Raw genomic sequence first — 16196 nt, forward strand, 5'->3', positions numbered from 1 at the left:
CAACAATGGAGAAAAAAATCTCAGAAATTATAATTTATCTTCAAAAAGCTTGGACCTTTCAAAAATACCCTATGATATGATGTTAAGTAATTTTGTAAATCAAGGGACTGGGGTGCTATGTTCACAGTTATCTTACTAAAGTTATCTTTAAGAGTAACTCTGGCTGATCTCAGGTCTGCAAGAATTCTGTGGAGTGAGTTACTCTCTGCCCTTGCAGTCTTTATTCAATAAGGGACCTCACTTTTTTTTGAAGCAGAACATTATATATGTTGATGACTATATATATCTATATCTGATATAGATATATATAGTGCAGACCAAGTGATGATTTTATATATATATATATATATATATATATATATATATATATCTGTATCTCTTAATCAAATGCTCCATAGTAAGCGCCATGTAAGCAAAGATTGTCGTTTAATGAAAGGCAAATAATCTCCCAGCTCCTGCAGATAATAGGGGTCTAATTGTCACCTAAATGAGCAAGTCACATAGAATAAAATAATAGTATGGGGAACCAAGTGTTTCTCCCAGTTAAGACTAGTCCCCCAAAGAAAATGCAATGTTCAAATTACTAGAGAGATAAGAAATACAGCCTATTCCCCCAACAGAGTTGAGAGAATGCTTTTCTCTTAAATTCAGGGGTAACTAATTAACAGGGGAATTTTTTCAGGTTAAACAGAAAGAAACTTCAGAGCAACTACGCACCGCGGCAGGCTCGGCCATCCCCAGAGAAGCCCGGCAAACAGGAGCAGGTGTAGGAGGAGCCTCCGGTGTAGATACACTGGGCACGCTGGGGTATGTCACAGTCATGGAGTCCACTTGTGCAGTAGTTGATGGGGCGCTGGTCCGCAACAGCTTTAAAGAGAAAGTGGGTGCCCAGTGTTTGGAAGAGAGTCCCCTGAGCATTCCAGCGCCCAGCCAAGCTCCCTCCACACTGTATGTGGTGGGGGCCGGGGTGCACTATGCTTGGACCCCAGACCTCCTGGTATCTTTCTAGGTTTCCGCTCCTTGTCCCCCTGGCTATCCTCCTGTTTCTTCCCACCTGGATTCTGCCTCTGACTGGTCTAAATAGACTGACTCCACAGCTGGTCACCCAGCCTGGCTGCAATTTCAGTTTCACCCTAGTGTCTCAGGCCACTCTCCACATCAGGGTCCCCAAAGCCAGCTTTCCCTGCATGTAAGACCATTTTTCATGCTAAAGCAACTTTCTTTTTATAGAGGTTTTAAAAGTCAGCTTTACAACTTCAGGCAGCTTACTCTTTTTTATTTCTAAACTAAACAAAGCATTGTTCAGCACATGTTTCACGTCAACTAAAAGGCAAATATTTCCTACGGTTCACAGTGGCCACTCTGCTCACCATAGCCTGCGTAGATTTTCTCCAATTCTTGTACAAATAGAATTTCTAAGTGTCTTACCGATTGTGCTCATTCCAAGAAGAGTCATTTAAAACCAGGACAGCCACTGACCCATCCTTACAAAAGAGAAGTTGCTGCCCTAGCAGCCTGGAGGGAATCTAACACCGCAAGGAGATACTGGGTAACTGATTTCATTTTCATTAAAGGCTCCTAGCCTTGCAGAGTGGCAATTTCCTGACAGCTCTGACCCTATCCCTCAGGATGGAATGGAAGAAAACATTTTGGGCTCTGATGGGAATTCAAAAATAATTTTACAATTAAATTCTAAGTTGGGGTTTCCCTTTTCCAGTTCCTTCATTCCTGAAGAGAACCTTGGAAAAGGACTATGCCCTCACCTGAAATGAGCAGATCAGGGAGGCAGGCCCTGAGATTCACTTGTAGGCTGGCTGGGGCCAGAAATGATGCAATGGGGGTGGTGGGTAGGGAGAAATGTGAGGGAAGGAGAAACTGAGCAAAGAAGAAGGGTAGAGTGTGAAGAGCTCCAAGGAGTGTGGTTTCACACGGCCTCAAGTTTCTTTACATTCTGAGACTAAGATAACAACAACAAATGCTTTAAAATAATTTTTTTCTAACAATATGGCAGGCAAGGGAAGGAAAATAGGATACTTAGCCTTTTGCCTAAAACTGGCCTTATTCCAGTCTGCCAAGGGCATGCCAAAAAAGGTGACAGTGTGAGTGATCAATGGGACCTCCAACTTCCCCAAGCTTCCCACACCTGGCCAGTATCATAGGGCATGTCCACCCTATGATGGAGGGAATGTCTTTACAGAAAGGTGATTTAGGGAAAGATAAGGCCCATCTTCTTCCTTATAAATATACTTTACACATTCCGATTACCTGAAAGCTTGGAAAAGAGAATTCACCAATTTCCAGAAAATCCCATTTATGGAAGTCCATAAAGCAGCCTTTCCTATAATGAATCCAATCCTTGTGAGAAGACAACTGCCTCTGGCCAGCCTCCATGTGCCATGTGGGTCCCAGCCTCATGGTGGGCAGAACACAGAGTTGGTCTCCTCACCTGTCAAGATTCTTTTCTTATCCTTCCTAGCTCTGACTCAGAGAAACCTTCCCAAACCAGGCTTCAAAATCAGGGTACTGCTTTAATAGGGAATTCTGAGAGAGGTGAAACTGACCACTAAATTTTCCAGAGTTGGTTATTTATTTATTTATTTTTAAGATTTATTTATTTATGAATACAAGAGCTGGGGTGCAGGCCAAAGGTGTGGGGGTGAGAGGATTCACCAGAGAGAGTGGGGGGCAGAATAGGCAGACTGACTGAAATACACTGCTGAGGAGAGCAGTAGGTAAGGCAGGAGAAGTCTGCTGTGCCATATGGGTTGCTCCCTGGCTGGGGATCGAACTCATGCTGCAGTGGCTGCAGATTGCTTCATAGTGCTGACGCTTAACCCCTTGCACCACCAGGGAGGCCCCAAGTTAGTCATTTAAATGGGCTTAGGCAGACTTGGTTTTACCCAGCAAGCCATCATCCCACACAGTGAGTCTCAAAGGAGTCGATTAAAAGGGTGAATCAGGAAGCTGATTCTTAATGATCTTCACACTGGTTTCTGAGCAGTTGGATTCACTATTCAAACAAAATTCTTCACAAAATTTGATATGTAGAAAATGAAAGACTAGAGGTTAGAGGCAGGGGACAAAGTCTACACATGCACCTTTGTAAACTCCTTAGCAGCAGCTGTGTTATCTCCAAGGGCCCCACGGGACACAGTTAATCCATGATCCATCTAATCCCTTCATTTTACACATAAGGAACTGAGGTTCAATGAGGTTAAGTGTCTTCTTGAAAAATCAAATATCTAGGTGTAGACATTTGCACACCACTGTCTCGCATACCACCTGCCCTTCCAGGAAGTGGGATACCAGGAATGGTTGTATCCATCACACAAATCTGTCCCACTGAGTAAAGGTTCCACCATCCAAATTTGAGCTGAAATGCAAATGGTGCTGCCATTAAAAATAAACATTTGCATTTCCTTCACCTCAAAAAGCAGAGAAGGAAGTCAGGCCAACTGCACAGAAATTGTTATTCTCTATTGAAAAAACAAAGCTAGAAGTAACTTTAACAGAGCTGAAATTTCAACTCTGTGCAAAAGGAACTGGCTTCTCTAAATTCACAGATGTTTGGGTCATGCTCAAAATATGAGAACTGCCTGTTCCCTCCCGCCCTCAAGACACCACTCACCCTGGGATTGCGGCAGCCTCATCTGAGATTCAAGATAAAATAAACTGAAAGCATGTTAGGGTTAGTAAACAGAAAGAAAGAAGCAAGGCCATGGTTCATTGATGCAAAGAAGAATCTATTTTCAATTAGGAAGACATGTTGAGTTCAGCTGACCCATTTGGCAAGTTGCCCTCCAGACCTGGAAATCTCCAAGAATTTTTGAAATTAAAACTCTTGGCACCAACAGGTCCAAGTGCAGCAATAGGAAAAAGTGGAATAATTTCAACAATCTGCCTGTTTGGGGTTGGGCCATCATCACCATCACCACCACCACCACCACAAGTATAGTTGGCCCAATGAAGACCCTCATTTCACTTACTTTGATAAAGCTAAGAAGTTATGCAACCACGTATGACTCGTAAAATTGAAATCCATGAACGGAATGGTGCACAATGAAATTTTACATGTAAATCAGGAAGAATTCAACCGAAGGCAGATAATGACACAGGTGCCTATAATGTGATCCATGCACGAGAATCCCAAGGCTACTAATTATAAGAAGAAACACGTCTCATTGTTTTAATAGTTTCTAAAAGAACACTGAAAGGAATTAAAGGGAGTTTGATAAGAAGGGGATATAATATAAAAGGTAACTGGTGAGGTGATGGCATTATTATTATTATTTTTTTAAAGATTTATTTTTTATTTATACAACAGCTGGGGTACAGGCCAGAGGCGCGGGAACGTGAGAAGATTCACCAGAGACAGAGTGGGGAGCAGAACAGGCAGAGAGGCCAAAAGCACTGCTAAGGGGAGCAGCGGGCGAGATAGGAGAGGTCTGTCCCGCCATGTGGGAATCTCCCTGGCCGGCTGGGAATCGAACCTGTGCTGCAGAGGCTGCAGACAGCTTCACAGTGCTGTACTCAGCCTGCTGGGAATTGAACCTGTGCTGCAAAGGCTGCAGACAGCTTCACAGTGCTGTGCTCAACCCGCTGCGCCACTGGGGAGGCCCCGAGGTGATGGCATTATTAGTGTAGGGAATAGATTTGCTTATTCCTGGTACCCATGACTCTCCAGGTAGTTGGTGGGAAGGAACAAAGTCTGATTCATCTTGGTAAATGATCTGTCCAACTCCAAAACCAGGCACCTTCCATCACAGCCAGTGTAATTACCTGGGGCAGTATCTGTTATGCAGGTGCTAACATACACTATGTGAATAACTATTCTGAAAAATGACTGGCAAAACTTACCCACACATGTTCCCTCCTCTGAAAACCGATAGCCCTCCACACACTCGCAGCGGAATGTTCCTGGGTGGTTATTGCAGATGGCGTAGCTCCCACACACTGAAGGTTGTTCTGAACATTCATCAATATCTACAACACAGTTTTAAAAAAGCACTCTTTTTAAACCTCTCCAAACATCACTTAATAAAACATATTAAGTGATAAAATAAGAAAAATAGAGCATTTTTGTCTGTGAGTAGATCAATTTTGAAACAAATGTTTCTATATTCCAAAAATGCCATTAAGTTGGCTTCTTTTTTCCACACATAACTTGATCCCAAAGCAAAAAAAAAAAAAAAGTTTATTTCTCTTAAGTGACTGGGTGCATCCCTCGCCTCCCCTGGACTTAGTTGCTAAGTGAGGTGCACTAACATCACATTGGCAAATTCATACTAGAAAGAAGTGTGGACAAGTGTCCCTAAAGAGTCCTAAACCTGCAGAGCATATTTCAATACCTGTTCAAAAATAGTACCTTTCTCCAATTACAGTTGCACAGAAAAGTTTGAGTTCAAATATTTAAAGTTTTGAATGTCAACTGAAGTTTATTTATTTTTTAAATATTTATTTATTTATACAAGAGCTGGGGTACAGGTCAGAGGTGCAGGAGGGTGAGAGGATTCACCAGAGAAAGAGCGGGGAGCAGAACAGGTGGACAGACCGAAAGCACTGCTGAGGGGAGCAGCGGGCAAGACAGGAGAGGTCTGCCGCACCATGTGGGTGCTCCCTGGCCAGCGGGAAATGAACCGGCGATTCAGAGGCTGCATGTGGACAGCTTCACAGCACTGTGTTCAACCTGCTGTGCCACTGGGGAGGCCCTTAACTGAAGTTTAAAGAAATAAAAGCAAAGCCATGAACTCCTAAGACTGTAAATGAACTCACAGTGGGAGGTGTCTTTTCATGTGAGAATACTACAGCCATCACATGGGATGTGTGGAGCAAAAAGCAGATGCTTTGGAAGTGAACGTAGCTAGCTTCAAATCCCATCTCCTCTACTCACCAGCTTCTGTGATTTTGGGGCAAGTTATCTAACCACTTGGCCTCGGTTTTTCATTGGTAAGTAAGCATAACACTCATTTTGAGGGGTTCTTCTAAGAAAACAGAAAATGAACACAGGCAACACCTAGCATGCTCAAGAAAGGCAGCTATTATTATATTTTCTAAGGATTCACCTTTCACTACCAGCCACGGGAATAGATTTAGCCGGTTCTAGGAACATGGCACTCAGGTGGCCACTGGGCATCAGGAGCCAGTCTCTAGCTACTGTTACAATAAGGCTGGTTGACCCTTACGAGAAACTGAGTGACCAGTCATTAGCCTCGATACACCTGTCCGCTAATGATTGAAATGAATACAATCACAAAGTCCCTACCTATACAAACCTCTTGCTCAGAGAATATACAGTTCTACAACTGTACATTTCTACAACTCTGAGAAGTATATGAGAAAAACTTCAGTAATGGCTAAGAAAGACTATACAATTCCCCTTCCTTCTCCCTCAACACCCACACCCCTCAAGCTCTTTCACACCTGAGAGACTAAAATGTCACATGTCTACCCGAGATGTCTATACTGGTGTCTCTTCGTTCTTGAGACAAATGCTAATTGGACATTATCCAGGAAATAATTTTGCTACATCAACCCCCTAGTTTGACTTACATCAAGACAAAACCTCTAAACAAATGGCAGTCAGATTTTTAAAAATTATACTGCAATGTATGCTGCTGTGAAGCCCTCCAACAAGGGGACTGAGTGAGCACAGCTGGGAAGTTACAGAATAAATCACTCCCAAAGCAGCTCCTTCTGTGACCTGGAGCTAGAAGTGGGCCGAAGGGAGGGGTATTGAGCAAGCGTGGACCTCACAGCTCCATCCTCCAGCTGTGGCTCCCACCACATGGGAGAAAGAGATTATTCTGGCTTCCACTGTCTCTGTACAACCCTCAGAGGACACTCCCAGCACAGATGTCTGGACACACTGTACAGACTGCAGGGCTCCCAGGCTGAGACACAACTGCCAAAGCGCAACAGCACAGAGCAACAGCTTCCAATCAAAGGGGAAGAAGAGAATCACCAGGGATATTTTCCAAACTCCAGTCCTCCCACCCAGTCACCAGGAAAGGTTTATGGAAAGGGAAGCACTGGGTTTTAAAACAATTTCTTAGGTGATTTGGAGAGTGCCTGATCGTCATGCCCTACCTGGAGGATCACTGGTAAATAGGATCTGGGGCCTGTGGGGTGAGGGAGGGAATGGTCCCCGACTGAGCACAACCTGTACCTCCATGCAGGTCTACATGTACTATGGAAGCTGGACCATACCTTCCTGTAGAGCAAGACCCTAACAATTTCTCCATTAGGAAATTCTTCCTAATGTCAAATTTTAATCCTCCCTTATGTAAACTGCGGCTAGGATTTTAATCCTTTCTTTAGTGTAAAGAAAGAATTGGTGATAATTGTCGCTCATAAAATAGCACAATAGATCCTTAATGATTTCCATTCCTATTATTCAATATCTGGTCGACCCCTGCTCTAGGGAGAGATTGCCTTTCACATAAATCATTCTCTAACCCAATAAGAAACTCCTGGATTATTCTTGTCATTTACGACTTCCTTTTTTTTTTTTTTCAAAGATGTATTTATTTATGCATCTAAGAACTGGGGTAAAGGCCAGAGGTGTGGGTGGTGAGAGGATTGACCAGAGACAGAGTGGAGAACAGAAAGGCAGATCGACTGAAACACACTGCTGAGGGGAGCAGCGGGAGAGACAGGAGAGGTCTGCTGTGCCATGTGGGAGCTCTCTGGCCGGGGTTCGAACTTATGCTGCAGAGGAGGCTGCAGATAGCTTCATAGGTTACATCTTAACCCCTTGCACCACCAGGGAGGCCCTACTGCTTCCTTTTTCACTTTTTTCAGACTGGCTACTTACTACCTTGTTTCAACATGAACTTCTCCAATTTGGCCCTTTTGTAAGGGCCAGCTTCATTGAGGAAAGTCTTTTGATTGATTTGTTAAATATCTCGTGTGTTCTCAAAATTATTCAATGAGAGATTAGCCAAAACTGTATTTACAGACTCTTAATTGAGAAATACATGGAAGCCATTCTGCCAGGCACCTGAGTTCTGTGATTCAAGTGGAAATCTCCAAATTATCCTGCGGTGTTAAACTGTTGTGTGTATCCCACAAGCCTTGTTTTAGATGTCATCTCTCATTATAGTAATGAGGATGTATAGCTTACATATTCTGAATTACAAAGACCCATCCTTCACTCTCTTCTACTGCACATTCTAGGTCAAAATAATACATGAAGTGATCTGCCGAATGCAATTTTGTATCTACTGCCTAGCATCTCTATGCATAAATATTTTGAGGCACATGCTAGTGATTCAGAAAAATACATAGTCTGACTAGGAATATACCCCATTCCATGGTGCTAATTTGCCAAAACAAGGATTAACCACAGAACTAAAGCAAGTCCACACATGATCACCTATCATGTGTGGAGGTTTTCTTTCTTTTTTTTTTTAGTATATTTTATTTTATATAATTCTTACATCATTTTTCATTTTTGTACAGTGTATGCATTTTCATTTTGGTTATTCTTCCCATACAATTTCCACCCCCCTTATTTTGACCCTAATCCCTCCTTTCCTCACCGCCCCCACTACCCATAGTGTGTCTCTGGTTTATAGTTGCTTGTTGATTTTGATTTTTTCTTTATTATAATTAGTCTTTTTCCTGGTCCCTTATTTAGGTTTTCTAAATTCCTGCTATGAGTTTTCTACAATAGCATCAGATTACAGAAAGCATGGACAGCTGTGCCTTGTGAAGTGATGTAAGCTCTCCCACCACGAAGAGCTCAGGCACCAAGGATGGAACTAGCCAAAGGTTATAGATCAGAAGCAATAGGTTTGGGTATCTCCATGCTTCATTAAAATTCAGTTGACTTATGGATTGAAGTAGGACTACTTAAAGACTAACGAGGTCTATACTTCCACTAGAGAAATAAGGGGCTCCCACCCCTGCCTGGTACCCATCACCATCTGCGTGGCCCTGGGAGGCCTTTTGCTCATATACACACATGTTGTTTCAAATCTGCCTGAACCAATTCAGTCATTCAAGACTGCTGGGCTGTTTGGGGAAATATTGGGGAACTCTTATGATCAGAGGTGAGTAGAACTATGTCCCCTCCCCAATGGTATGTTACAAAGAAAGTGAATCTCAGATTGAATTCTACCACATGTCCAAAGTTATCAGCAAGTTAGCTAAACAATTGGACAATCTCTTCTCTGCAAGTCTTTGCTCTCCATTATTTCAGACCTTCCAATGAATACCCTAGATAAAGTTTCACTCTGGAGCAAGGACAATACCATGACAGCAGGATCTGTTACCCTTCAAGTTAAATCAGCACACTAAATCAATCATTAATTGAAGGCATTGGATTTCAGTGCTAAGATAGCATTCCAAAATTCCACAGCTGTCAAACTCACCAGATTCTTATATCCCAGTCAATTAAGGGGCCTGCTTATCTTTCTGGTCAAACATATGTGTATGTACACCACTCACGTTACTACAGAAACCTTCTAGTGTTCCCTATGCTCACCAGTGGGCTCTCTGCTGCAGATTTAGGAGCACTGGTTGAAGCACTCGATGTTCTTGCATGAGTGGCCTCTGATGTATGGTTTCTGCATTGAGTCGGGAGTCAACTAACTGCCCCTGGTAGGGGATTGAAATTTAGTAACAAAAACATCAATATCAAGTCTATATGAAAGTTTTTGGAATGAAACTATAAATAATAAATGAGTGCAATGAGAAGGCAAGTTAATAAACATACTTGAGTCAGACTCAAGCACTAATATCTGTCACTGATAATGTAATGATTCTCAGTTTTCTCATTTATAAAAACAATAAATCTCCCACCCATCAGGATGATCACCACCCCCCACCCCCCCAAAAAAACCCCCACAAAAAACAGAAAATAAGTCCTGGTAAGTATATGGAGAAAATACAGCCCTTGCACACCATAGGTGGGAATGTAAAATGGTGTAGCTGCTGTGGAAAATGGTATGAAGTTTCCCCCCCCCAAAAAAAAATCAAACAGAATTATCTTATGATCCAGTAATTCCACTTCTGGGTAGATATACCCAAAAGTGCTGAAAGCAGGAACACAAACAAATATTTTCACACCATGTTCACAGCAGCATTCTTTACAATAGTCAAAGAATTGAAGCAACCAAAGGACCCAGTGATGGGTAAGTGGATAAAAAGATGCCATCTCTGCATACAATGGAATACAATTAGCACTAAAAGGGAAGGAAATTCGAAAACTCATGTTGGATCATGGGTGAAACTTGAGGACATTATGCTAAGTGTAACTAGGGGAACAAATGCTGTATGATTCCACATATATGAGGGATCCAGAGGAGTCAGATTTATACATAGAAAGTGCAATGGAGATTGCCAGGGATGGGAGGAAGTATAATGGGGAGCTGTTGTTTAGTAGGAGTAGGGTTTCAGTCTTGCAAGATGAAAAGGGGTCTGGAGATGATGGTACAACAGTGGGAGTGGACTTAATGCAGCTGAATTGTACACTTAAATGAAAAGACTCTATCACATTAAGAACTGTTGAACTGAGTGAAATGGTGTTGAAATGGCTAGCACCTAATAAGACAGTGTCTAGGCAACATTATGTTTATCATTAAATTCTTAGTGTTAAAAATGGCGCTGACTTTTGTTTCCCTTTCAACCCGTGTGTTCTTTTTTTATTTTATTTTTTTTTATTTTTTAAGATTTATTTATTTATTTATACAAGCACTGGGTGAGAGAATTCACCAGAGCCAGAGTGGGGAGCAGAACAGGCAGACTGACGAAGTACACTGCTGAGGGGAGCAGTGGGCACACCATGAGAGGTCTGTGCACCATGTGGGACCCTTGTCGGTGGCTGGGGATCGAACCAGAGCTGCAGAGGCCACGGGCAGCTTTGCAGCCCAGCGCTCAACCACTGCGCCATCAGGGGAGGTCCTCAACCTGTGTGTTCTTTAGGTAGAGTGTGGCCTTCTAAATTCTGCTCTACTGCATGATCAGTGCTTTTAATCAGATGAAAGAAAGGGGCAGAACCCCTAACACTCCCCTGGGAACACGAGTGTGGGCTAAGTAACTGGGGTGGTGTGTCCATCAGTATTTATGTCTCTGCTTCTACAGAGCTGCCTCACCCAGCTCTTGATTTACAGACACTTCCTTCTAGCTAGTCTGCTCCCCCCAGACTCCCAAAGATCAGAACTGATAGATGTACCGTAGCAGGTCCTCCCATCTCCTCGGAAGCCAATGGAGCACTCGCAGGTGAACTGTGTCCCAGAGCCCGGGCGACAGGCGGCATTGGTGTCACACCCATGGGTGCCAATGTAGCAAGGATTCTGAAGGGCATCAGGGGAGCCATCTGTGAGCAGAGACAGTGAAACCAAGTGAGTGTTCTAACTCTTATACATTTCCTCCTTCCACAAAAAAGAAAACGGGGCCGATTACCAAGAGGACAAGCCAGCTGACTCCTGTGTCACCTGGGGCAGGATCAGCAAAAGGCATCTCTCCTAACCACACCTATTTTATAAAGATAGTTTTACTGACAAGCAGCCACCCCTACTCCCTTGCACATGGTCTGTGACTGCTTTGGTGCTCAATGGCAGGACTGACGTTTATTTACTTTTTTTAAATTTATTTATTTATGTATACAAGAATTGGGGTACAGGGCAGAGGTATGGGAATTCACCAGAGACAGAGTGGGGAACAGAACAGGCAGATCGACTGAAATACACTGCCTAAGGGGAACAGCAGGTGTGACAGGAGAGGTCTGCTGCGCCATGTGGGTAGCTCCCCGGCAGGCCGGGGATCGAACTTGTGCTGCAGAGGCTGCGAACAGCTTCACAGCACTGTGCTTAACCCCTTGTGCCACCATGGAGGCCTAGGACTGAAGTTTAAAAACAAAGACTATAACTGGCAGACCTTAAGATGTTTACTATCTGGTCTTCTAAGAAACAAAGTGCCTCCCCTTGATGCCTGCAGCGGCAGTTGTTAAAGGACAACTGCTACTTTAAGGGAGCTAGGCAAGGGCAAACTTGATTAGCTGGAGAAGAGGCCTAAGGATGGAGGGAGATCTAAAAACAACCGAAAAAGAGAAATACCGTCATACCTGGAACCCAAATACTCAGAGCTCCTGCATTTAAAGATTTAGACCTGGTGAAATCTGACACTGAGCTGTCTCATTAGCTCCCAGAATGCCAGCTCCTTCGCTGCAGCCAGAGCATGGACAGACCAGCTGTCAGCATGCGTGGTGCATGGTCACAGGGCACGATTGGTTGCAGGCTCCATGCCTGAACTTCATCATATTATTTAGATTTCCATGGGCCCTGAGTGCGTGTTGGCTGAGTATTAGAGGGTTTAAATGCTTTGCTGAAGCTAGCTGTGCTTTTTGGGAGGTCAGTTCTTTAAGGTGGGTTACCTTAATAGGTTGTCTTAATGGACAACAAGATTTTTGTTTGCTTGTTTCAGGAGATACTTTAGCATAATTTTCTTCATACTGAGTATAGAGAGGTACAGTATGTCCAAGAGCACAGAGCAGGCATGCGGGCACATATTCAGATGCCCAATCTGAGCTGCGTCTCTTACCCCTCACAGGACCGATGGAGTTACTCAGAGCGTAGCGCAAGATCCTCTCCTCCTGGTTGTATAGGACAAACACGCTGTCCACGGTAAGCTGCTGGGTGCGGGACAGGGTGGGCTGGGAGTCATCATGGGGGCACTCCTGGAAGTTGATCGTCTGGCGCCACTGGTAAGTGTGGACATTTGAAGAGGAGGCACCGCCTCTCTCGGGCTCTGTGACCGTGTACTCCCGGGTGGAGGAGGATGTGATCACTGGGAGGCAGAGAAGAGATCTTAAGGATGCAAAGTCCAATCAAAGGCTTTAAAACTATCAACAGTAACCCCTGTCCATAATACCACTGGAGGTGAGAAAAGCTGAAACAGATAAAAAAAGACCATTTATTTCTGTGTTGGGTCTCATTCTGCTGCCTAAGATTTCCACACCACCGGCATTCTTTGCATTAGTAGCATTGGCTGTTTTTTTCTCATCAAGTCTTTATAAATTCCTGAGCCAACCAGAGATTAAGGTATGGTGTAAAGAACACAGGCCAGGAAGGAGAGCCACCTGAATTCACCCCTCCCACTGTCACTCCTACAGGTGTGACCACAGGCAGGATACTCATGTCTTCAGCCTCAGTTTCTTTTTTATAACGTGAGTAGGGGCGAGGATGAGATATCTGCAGAGTTTTTGCAATGGACTAGGCTAGCACTCTAGTTAAGAAAAACTATCACTTGCCGAGCATTGATCAAGTAACTCAAGTGCCAACTGCTTCACAGAGGTGAGCTCACTTAGGAGTCAATAAATACTGCTTTGGAAAACCCGAAATCGAACAGTCTGTGACAGTAAAACAGAAGACATTAAAGAAGTTTCAGTAGCCAATTTCTGAAAAGTTACTACAGAATGGAGCAGACCTAAACAGAGAGACAGTCTTTTGTACTCATAAGAAAGCCTGCTTTCACCCTCACAATAAAACTCTCAACTTCCTATTTTAAAAAAAGGATAAAAGACTCTTTATATTTGTGTGCTCTGCTGTAGTTCATAATAAAAGCCAGAGGATAAATAAAAGGTTAGTGTAAATTGCCTCCTGTCCAGCTCCCACGTGCTGGGCTGCCAGGAACACCATCTGGTTGCAGACCCGTACCTGTTGCTGGTTCTACCTCCTATTCATCCTCTCTTGGCACCCCCAAGAGAGCCCAGTTGTGCCACATGGCCTTGGTAATTGGTATAAGCTTTCTGGGTGGCAATTTCATAAGCATCTTTTAAAAACTTGCTATTGTTCAACTCTACCTTTTTATTTCTTTTATTTTTTTTTTTTTTTTTGTATAGAGGCATGCTTTATTTATTTGTTTGCTGGTCTGTTTGTTTGTTTTGTTTATACATGCACTGGGTACAGTCAGAAGCGCGGGAGGGTGAGAGAATTCACCAGAGCCAGAGCGGGGAGCGGAGCAGGCAGAAGGACCGAAGTACACTGCTGAGGGGAGCAGCGGGCGGCAGGAGAGGTCTGCGCGCCATGTGGGACCCTCCTCCGGTGGCCGGGGAGCAGCCGGGGATCGAACCGGCGCCGCAGAGGCCGCGGGCAGCTTCGCAACCCAGCGCTCAACCGCTGCGCCACCGGGGAGGCCCCTCTACCTTTTTATTTCTAGGAATTGAGTCTCAGAAGAGAGTAACAAATTTGGTCAAGATTTATGATGAATACAGTCATTTCAACTCATATGAGAAGGGAAAATTGGCTTTAGAAAATAGACTGGCTTAAATTAACTAGCCATACAATAGAATGCATTTCAAGTATTTCCAAAGCCAAACCAATGAAACTATAAAATATTCATGATTTGGAACCATGGGAAAGTGAAGCTATAATACTGTGTTAGGATTGCAATTTTATTTAAATAAAAATGATATGCCTGGCTGTACATTATATATTGCATCAATGTTAAATTTCCTGATTTTGATCACTATACTGTAGTAATCTAAGAGAATGTTCTTGTTGTTTGGAAAAACACTAAGTGTTAACACAAAATGTTAACAACTGAAGCTGGGTAAGTGGCATAAAAAATTGTGCTGTTTTCAACTTTTTTGTAAATTTGAAATTATTTAAGATAAAAAAGTGCTATCCGTGCTGTACATTGTTTCCCCAGGACTTATAATAAAATTGCATTACTTTATTTTGAGGTTATATAATATGTTGGGATTTATATATATATTGGGAAATATATAAGGAAAGGTTAAAGGAAATACATTTAAATTTAATAATATCCTGGTTTTACAATGATGTCATGCTTATTTTCCTTTTTTGCACTACATTCCCTACCATGTTCGTGAATTATGTCCACATGAGGGGGAAAGGTGATTTTAGTAAGGCAATGCCCCATGTATTTCCCTGTCGGCCCCAGGAGTCTGCACCAACTCAGGGCTGTTGCAGAGGTGGGTGAATCAGAAGCTGTGGCCAGTGCCCCACTGAGCCCAGACGTGGCTTGCAGCTCACCCCCGGGGGAGTAGTGGTAGAGCTCGGTGTAGGGCTCGATGTGCACGGAGGAGCCAAAGGCTATCTGTGGCACACGGCCTTCCAGCTCAGTGTCGATGGTCAGATGTCCGTGCTCGTCGATGCCGCTGAACCGCTGCTTAATGACCAGCTTGTCTGGGTGCCCCACGAAAGTCACCTCGGCCTGGCGAGTGAACTCGCCCCCTGAAAAACAAGGTCAGTCTGTCACTTTACTTTCAGGGAAGCCGCCATATACATACCCTAGGTTCCATGTCACAAAGTCTGAAGATGCTTTCATTTGGTTGGTAGAAATGTGGTTAGTGACACTGAGGATAGAGCTGGGACATCCATGTGGCCCAACTGAGTCATGCACAAAGGAGAGAAGCTGATTTCAAGCCATAAACCAGGGCTGGCTCTGTCTCTGAGATTGTGCTGGCAGTAGTAGGGACCAGGATTTGACTCACTGCTTCCTTAATGTTAATATGGATATAAATTACCTGTGATGCTGAACCCATTCTTGAATCCGTCCTGTTCCACTGCAAACATCCACCCAATGATGCCTCCAACAGGGGCCAGAGGAAGCAGAGAATACCCCACGGTCTCGGGAATGGTGCTGATGGCTGTGTAGGAGCGCCCATGGTTCATCACCACATAAGAATGCAGGTCAGTGTTCTCAAAGAAAATGGGGACCTGGCTGTTCCCCACAAAGATCCTTCCTTTCACCTTGCCATTAACTCTCTGAGGAGTACCTGAGCGAGAAACAAAGAAGCCAATCATTCAAAAAAGAGTAATATGTGTGGTAGGACCCCTGTTCCTATAATGCACAGTCAGAACAGTGCTGGGATATTGGGATAAGCAAAAGTAGTTGTTTTTTCCTGGAAGACAGTGAACTTTAGAAATCCCAACTCCTGCCTTTCTTCCAGGCTGACTGATGGTGGATGACATGGAGGTGATTCCACTGGGGGGTCACTATGGGATGAAGGAACTTCTGGGGCAAATAAAATAACCTCAGAAAAAGAACAGTATCACAGGTGATCTGGAACCAGGTAGTGATATAATTGATTACTTCTGAGAGTAAAGGGACAAAATTAATAATTTCATTGGGATAGCAGAGATAAATTGGATGGTCCCAGGAACCTGGATCATTTGTTGTCCAATCTACAGTACATCTTAATAAATATCTCTGGATCTATAAATATC

At 43.6% G+C, this 16196-nt stretch overlaps 1 protein-coding gene across 1 annotated transcript in view; it reads right to left on the reverse strand.

The window, feature by feature from the left end:
- NID1 (nidogen 1) overlaps positions 1 to 16196 on the reverse strand; it is a gene marked incomplete at both ends in the record, with an annotated part of 69092 nt that overhangs the window by 21438 nt on the left and 31458 nt on the right. The window contains 6 exons of the mRNA XM_084254034.1: positions 718 to 867; positions 4858 to 4983; positions 11177 to 11320; positions 12544 to 12789; positions 15000 to 15200; positions 15494 to 15745. Of these exons, the coding sequence (XP_084110160.1) occupies positions 718 to 867; positions 4858 to 4983; positions 11177 to 11320; positions 12544 to 12789; positions 15000 to 15200; positions 15494 to 15745 (1119 nt within the window). The remainder of the gene's footprint in view (positions 1 to 717; positions 868 to 4857; positions 4984 to 11176; positions 11321 to 12543; positions 12790 to 14999; positions 15201 to 15493; positions 15746 to 16196) is intronic.

This window comes from Talpa europaea, assembly GCF_964194135.1.
Source record: "Talpa europaea genome assembly, chromosome: 14".
NCBI lineage: Eukaryota > Metazoa > Chordata > Mammalia > Eulipotyphla > Talpidae > Talpa > Talpa europaea.